General features: G+C 32.9%; 1 protein-coding gene across 1 annotated transcript; it reads left to right on the forward strand.

The window, feature by feature from the left end:
* Positions 1 to 747: 747 nt before the first annotated feature.
* LOC106337175 (protein kinase PINOID 2) lies at positions 748 to 3,183 on the forward strand. The gene is made up of 3 exons (XM_013776232.1): positions 748 to 1,369; positions 2,026 to 2,564; positions 2,697 to 3,183. Exons 1-3 carry the CDS (start codon positions 786 to 788, stop codon positions 3,158 to 3,160), a joined length of 1,587 nt encoding a protein of 528 aa, XP_013631686.1. The 5' UTR covers positions 748 to 785; the 3' UTR covers positions 3,161 to 3,183.
* Positions 3,184 to 8,134: the final 4,951 nt, after the last annotated feature.

The following is an 8,134-nucleotide window of genomic DNA, read 5'->3' on the forward strand; positions in this document are numbered from 1 at the left end:
AAACTCGGGAGTAACCTACCAAAAATACATATTAAAAATAACATCTTACGACTGAAAGAAGTTGAAGAGATTAAGCATTTAAAAATAAAGTAAAATCTTTTCTTATGTGTTTTCATATGTCCATGATCTAATGTTTTTGAAAATTTACTAGTAAAAAGTCAAAAAAACAATTATATGTATTTATTCATAATCCGTGCGTGGTGCTACCTAGTATAACTAATTTTTGTACTTCAAATTTCATACAATCAATTATAAATACTTTACTGCACTTGTGTGTTGATTCTAACATGCCAATATAATTCCATAATTTGTCAATCTCTTTGTTTTTGTTTGTTAACCAAATAAATTTATCTTTCGCACGTACATGTAAATGATGATAAAAATAAAAATAAGTTTGTGGTCACTGGTCACTCACGTAATTGTAACTTTTAAAGTTATTCATTATAATTTGGCCATCTACGGATTATCGAATATTCTAATACCTAAAGGTAAAAGCTGGGATAGGATTTTATTGTTCAAGCATTTAACTTTACAGAAAACAAAGGATAGTGGTGGTGTCAGCTTGGCGAAGCATGCCTGACATGTGCATCTCATCAATACTCCTTTATGTTCATATCCGCATTAGATCTATATCGGTTATCTTCACGCATGGTGTTATCTTTACTACTTTCTTTTATAAAATTGATTGGAAAGTAAATATATAAACAAAAATACAAAAAGTGAATAAGGTGGAGAATATGATAAATAGTACTGACAAGACAGTTTTCATACCCAAAACGCTTCAAATGGCAAACTCCACAAAGTCTTACAAAGACCATGAGTCCGATTATGAAACCTCAACAGCCGGACCAGACTCCAGCCGCCGCACGAGCTGGCTAAGTAGTTCTTTCACGGCCAGTCCTAGTTGTAGTAGCTCCATATCTCATCCAAGTAACCATCATGACCTCAACACCTACAACCACCAATCAAAGCCTCACAAAGCCAACCAGATCGCATGGGAAGCTATGGCTAGGCTACGCCGACGCTGCGGCCGTGCGGTAGGGTTAGAACATTTCCGGCTTCTGAAGAGGTTAGGCAGTGGTGACATTGGAAGTGTGTACCTCTGTCAAATACGTGGAAGCCCGGAGGTCGCGTTTTACGCCATGAAGGTTGTGGACAAGGAGGCAGTGGCGGTGAAGAAAAAGCTTGGAAGGGCGGAGATGGAGAAGAAGATTTTAGGGATGCTTGATCATCCTTTTTGCCCAACTTTATACGCAGCGTTTGAGGCTTCTCATTACTCTTTTCTCGTCATGGAGTACTGTTCCGGTGGTGATCTCTACACCGCCCGCTTACGCCAGCAGTCAAAACGTTTTGGTATTTCCTCCACTAGGTAATCCTTCTTTAAACAATAGTATTCCATCCACTATCTAAAAATAGAGGTTTCAATTGTTCTTTTGCTTTTTTTTTTTTGGGCTTCGTTTTAGATTTGAACCACAATTTTCTTTTCTTAAACAAAACTTATTTTGTTACAAAAAAAAACAAAACTTATTTATTAATTGTAAATGTTTTCTATCAAATGGCACTATGTATACTTATCAAGAAAATGTTTTCACCTTTTGTGTTAGTTGACCGATTTATATATGGTTTCTGTAACCACCCATTTTCGCAGGACCTGGATTAGATTTTTTCGGCTAAAAATATGTACCAATCTTTTTGTGGTGAAGGCAATCTCTAATTTATTTTTTTTCTTTAAAATAAAGTAACTCTATAATAGAGATATATTATTCAAATTTATTTTGTAAAATAACATTTAAAAAAAAATAGAAAGTAGAAAATAGAAAAAATGCTATTAAATAAATCTATTATAGAGGAATATATATATATATATATATATATGTATTGGAGTAAACTTACCCTCTAATACTATGTATTATTGAAGAGAATGTAAAAATAAGTTGGAAATGCTCTATATATATATATATATATTAGTAGGTTTACATATTTTGGCAATGTAGCAACTAATCATCAAATGGTGGATAATATCAGGTTTTACGCCGCAGAAACACTAGTTGCTTTAGAGTATCTCCACATGATGGGAATTGTGTATAGAGACCTAAAGCCGGAGAACGTATTAATAAGAGGCGATGGTCATGTGATGCTCTCTGATTTCGATCTCTCTTTCAAATGCAACGTCGTTCCACAGCTCCTCAACCACAATGACTATGACCGTCAAGTCCATGACGATGATGATGATGATGACTTCAGCATATGCTCGACACCTTCTTGCACCACGACTCCATTACACCCCGTAATCTCCTGCTTCTCTCCCGCTTCTAGCAGAAGAAGAAGAAGAAAGAATGTTATTACCACCACAATACACGAGACAGCAGAATGTACTAGCGGATCCGTCAAAAGTAATGATGTTTCTAGAACGTTCTCTCGACAACCTTCTTCTTGTTCTCGTGTTTCAAGTGGGCTTAGAGATCTCTCCGGTGGATGTCCATCAATTTTCGCTGAACCAATCAACGCTCGTTCTAAGTCGTTCGTGGGAACACATGAGTACTTGGCGCCGGAGGTAATCTCAGGTATAGCCACGGCAATATATTTTTATAAATTTTTATTTGCTTTATTTTTTTGAGTGAAAATTATGTTTCTATGATTGTAGCTAGGTAAGCCAAACAAATGTTCAATTTTGCTAACTAGTTATTATTTGTCAGGGCAAGGGCATGGAAGTGCAGTTGATTGGTGGACTTTCGGTGTATTCATGTACGAGATGATATTCGGGACGACTCCGTTTAAAGGCGATAACAACGAGAAAACGCTAGTAAACATTCTTAAAGCACCCTTAACATTCCCAAAGGTTATAGTGAATAGCCAGAAAGAGTACGACAATATGGTGAGTGCTCAAGATCTTATCACCAAATTACTGGTGAAGAACCCTAAGAAGAGGTTAGGGAGTCTCAAAGGCTCTATTGAGATCAAAAGACATGACTTCTTCGAAGGTGTTAATTGGGCACTAATCAGGTCAATAAAGCCACCTTGGGTCCCTAAAGAAGAGACTAATCACAAGATTAAGAGTGATAATCGTAGCGTTAATTATTTTTTGCCGCCGAGGTTTATGATGACTAGGAAGGAAAGGGATGAGCCTTACCATGTGTCTAATCATTTTGATTATTTTTAACTTTAGGATATATCTTTCTTTTTTTTTTACTGATATGGTATTATTTAGCGTGATAACATTCCCAAAGGTGATATTAATCTCGTGATAATCGCATATTTTTTTTACTGATATTGAATTATATGCGATTATCATGAGATTAAAAGTGTAAATATCATTAGGTGAAAGACATGTTATTTCTACTTTGTACTTTTAAACATGTGTCTCTAAACCCGCGTTCTCCAGTTTGCCGGGTGAGCGGATTTACAAACGATGCATACGGTTTTTTCTTTGTTTGGATGATTGATAAATAACTCGTTTTGTTTTCATTTTTCAACCATGTTTACACCATGTATCCAACAAAATGAGCGGGTACATATATATATCCGGAAAGATACACGGCATCCTCGTTATACACCAAGTAGTTAAAATACTGACTAAAGTTAGATATGCATGTAAGCATGTTAAATATTACATATCCACACATTTCAAAATTAATAATGTAGAAGTGATGCGCGATGATGTTATTAGGATATACCATAATGATTTCACTCACTGGAATCACGACCGGGGATCTTTTATGTGAGACAATTATGATTCTTCCCCAAGACTAATGATGGGAAACTTAGTAAATTATATGTTTCCCATTACTTTTACGGAAGAAAAGTAAAAGGTTTTGGCCGAAAAGAGAATTGTCATAATAAGTTTGAATTTAATGACTTTTCTAATCTATAAGAGTTTTTATGTAGATTTTTAACGTTAAAACCTTTGGAGTTTGTTTTGGATAAAATTTTCAAAAACTAAGTATTTAACGAAAAAACCCTCAAACTAACTTTATTTAATGAATTAAATCCTATAAGGTCATAATTACCATTACTACCGATAAATTTTTAGTTTAGCGGTTTCTACATTAAGTAAATATAGTTGAGGGTTTTACCATTAAAAATAAAATAAAATCAAAATTTTGTAACATTATCTAAAAATTAGTAACTTAAATTTTCAAAATTAGCATTTTTAATTTCTTTTTTTTTTGTAAATATATGAGTTTGATGTGTTTTGAACATCAACATTATATCTGTATAAATTAAAAATGTAAAAACCCAGAAAATATAATAAAAATTATCTAAAGATGTATTATTACATTTTTATTAGATAAGATATAATTTTTATTATATTTTCTTGTTTTTTAAATTTTTAATTTTTTTAGTAATTTTATTACAGGTAAATCTTTAGATAATTTTTATTATATTTTTTGGGTTTGTACATTTTTAATATATATATATATATAATGTTGATCTTAAAAACACATCAAACTCATATAATTACAAAAAAAATTAAAATGCTAATTTTAAAAATTTAAGTTACTAATTTTTAGATAATATTATAAATTTTGATTTTTTTTTTGATTTTTTTGATTTTTAATGGCAAAACCCTTCAACTATGTTTACTTAACGTGGAAACCCCTAAACTAAAGATTTACCGATAGTAATGATAATTATAACATGTTAGGGTTTAATTCATTAGTTTGAGAGTTTTTACCCAAAACAAACTTAGTTGAGAAGTCTTAACGTTAAAATTCTTTTTTATATGGACCGCTTTTTAATCGGAATAGTCTGTACTCCATCAGTTTTCTATTATATACCTTATTTTTAATACACAGTTTTAATAAAATATTTAACTTGACAAAAACATCATTAACTATCTAACAAATCACATATCAACCAATAAAAAAATAATGTACATAATATAAAAAATTATATTGCATAAGAATTAATAAATTTTATATTAAGAAGCGAAAGCTGCATGTAGTTTACACTACAAGAAAACATAAGCTTAACGAAGGCGGTTTTCCTCGTGAGTTCGTCGTAAAAGAGGCTTTACGAGGAATTAGCGAGGAAACACGTTTTCTCGTTACTCATCCGTCGTAATACATATTTCTTCGCCAATTCTTCGTAACTTAGCGAGGAAAATATTTCGTCGTAAAGACGAAGTACATCATTTCGTCGTAAAGACCACGTAAATATTCCACGTAAGGAAGCCGCTATATTTCCTCGTAAATACCTCGAAACGTGTTCCTCGTAAACTACACGTAAATACCTCAAAAGTGTTTCCTCGCAAAATACATACCACGAAAGTATTTCCTCGTAAAATACTCGTTTATCTTTCCTCGTCATTTCCTCGTAAATGTTTTCTCGTAAAATACTCGTTTATTTTTTCTCGTCATTTCCTCGTAAAGTTTCCACGTAAATAGGTCGTACATTAGCTACGAATTTACTTCGTTTTTATTATTTTACAGAATTTAACTACTGTTACGACCCAAAATGATTCTCGCCTTTTCTAAGCAGTACGGCTCTCTCTGACTCAATACCTTGAGAAAGTTCATTCGCACTGCTTTTCGTTCCCACTATCGTTCCCATCAGCACAATCTGGATCCCATCTTTGGTGTGGTTCCTATCGTTCGGTTCCCATCGTTCTACAGTGAGATAATTGCATCAGCATGATCACAGACATGTCAAAATCAAGTTGTAAAGAAACATTACATCTTCAAAGAACAAACACACAAAAAAAAACATAAGGATTACAAAAAACAATAACCTTGCATGAAGATTTCTTCACAGTTTTGGTACAAACACGACCATCTTTCCCCAATTTTTTATTTAGTGGAACGACCTGGCCGCAGCTGTATAGAAGATGAAGCGGCCGCAAAAGCAAGAGTGTTTGGCTAGTAACAAAGTGTCAGATTGTTCTTGATCAAACCACCATAATCAAAGAAGAGAGGATTCTACTTTATGATTCGAATAATTCTTACTTGCTGGTGTTACAGATCCTGCTTTGGTGTTATGTCAGCGACGGTACGGAAGAATATGTCGAGAGGGAGAGGATGAAGGAAAAGGTAAGGCTGTTATGGTGGAGAGATTGAGGAACCATGGAGGAAGAAGGATGAAATTGAATGAGACGTGCGATGTTGTTAATAACAGTCATAATTGCATGAACTGAACGGCAATATGAGGCGTTAAAGTTCCGGTGATTTGGAGGTGGTATGAAGTAGGGTTAGCTTTCCGTAATAGTGCCTGGAAGATGAAGCGGAGACGAGAAAGGATGAAAGTTTAGGTCTTCATGGCCCGCTATTAAACAAAGCCCAAAGATGATGAAGAAACAAACGTTAAAAAAGAGCTTTTGGTTGAGTGCTGACGTGTCCAAAAGCGCCCCATCCTCTTTGATGACGTGGAAGGTTGTGGTCAAAGCACAAACCAACTTTATATATATAAGATTTTTTATTTCCTTTTTTTGCGGTGCTTCTTCTCTTTTCTTCTCTCCTTCTATTACCTTCCACGATTTTAAACCTTTTTTTATTTTAAACATTTTTATTATATTTTGTTTTTCTTTCTTCTTCTTTTATGATGGATAATAATAACAGAGAACATCACCTATGGTGGTTCAGTCTGAGGTAATGACATCATCAACCATGGCTCCACATAAAGAGAAATTGCGGCGGCTCAACCTGAATTGACGGCTGAAGAACGCTTGAGTTTTTGATTGATGATTCTTCTTGTTATAGATTTAGCGATTTAAGGTTGGTAAAGCAAAATTTGGGTATTATTTGATTTTATGGTTCTTATTATTCTGGTTTTTTTCGGTTTAGGGTTGTTAATGATATTTCTGAGTTTTCTATTATTTAGGGTTTTTGTTGTTCTCCCCTGCAAGGATTTTTTTTTGTGTTTTCTATTTTATTGCATCTTCATATATGAATTCAGTATAACTCGATACTAACTCATTCGAATTTGCTAAAAATAATTGAGTAGTACTAGTATTACCCAGTATAATCATTATAATTCAACTGAACTCGGAATAACTCAGTCGAACTCGATATAACTAACTCAGCAGTATAATCAGTACTCCCTCCGGATACAAATATATGATGTTTTAGTTTTTTTCTTTGTATATAAATGTATGATGTTCTATCTTTTAATTAATGTATTTTTTTAAAACTAAAATATGAATTAACTAAAAGTAAAACCAAAAAGTAATAGATAAAACTAAATATTTAATTTTTCTTAATGTGTGAACAATCTTAAAAGTCTTACATTTGTATCCAGAGGGAGTATAACTCAGCCAAATTCGGTATAACTAACTCAGTAGTACTCAGTATTATTAGTAAAACTTAGTATAATTAACTCAGCAGTACTCACTATAACAAAGCTATATCAGTATAACATAGTTCGACAGTTGTACGTCAATAATTAAATTTTGAAATTTTAAAAATCTGAAATTTTGAAAATTTTAAATTTTGAAATTTTAATATTTTTTCAATTTTTTCAATTTGAATTTTTTTCAATTTTACTTTTTTTAAATAATTTTAAAAAATAAAAAATGATAAAATCGGATATTCATGTTTCATGAGAGTCATAAGGGCATATGGAATTTAAGAGGCCCATAGAAAGTTGGCTCTGCCATAGGAGCATGGAAGGAGATGGCTCTGTTGTATGTTTCATTTTTCATGTACTATTTATAGTACAATAAATATTGCAGTCTTTTTAAGAGATATAAAGACATGTGTTGTTGTTGATGATAGTGTAAGAGTATGACAAGTGTCATTTGGATTTTAATACTCGCCTTTGATTATCCATCTTCTACTACGTACTGCCTTGTTAAAAACCTAGTCATGAAAAAATTTGATGGGATAAAAACCATCATGAGAGAAAAAGATTACATTGACGTAATCCCCTCCTAAGAATAATGAATATAGTTTTCCCTTCGTATGTCACGTAAATGACGCATTCCGATATCATAGACGTGTTTCGGAATGTTGTAGTGGGAACAGTCTTTGTGAGCAAGACACACGGATTGTTACATGACCGTACATACTCGATGTCTAAATCTTGATTTTTCTCAAGCTCTCATATGCATGAATAAAATCTTGGAGGAATATTATTTACTCTATTGCTCTTAATATAACCTTCTTTGAGTTGAGCAACAGAAACCGAGTTGTCTTAAAAT

The sequence above is a fragment of the Brassica oleracea genome, chromosome C4, assembly GCF_000695525.1.
Source record: "Brassica oleracea var. oleracea cultivar TO1000 chromosome C4, BOL, whole genome shotgun sequence".
Classification (NCBI taxonomy): domain Eukaryota; kingdom Viridiplantae; phylum Streptophyta; class Magnoliopsida; order Brassicales; family Brassicaceae; genus Brassica; species Brassica oleracea.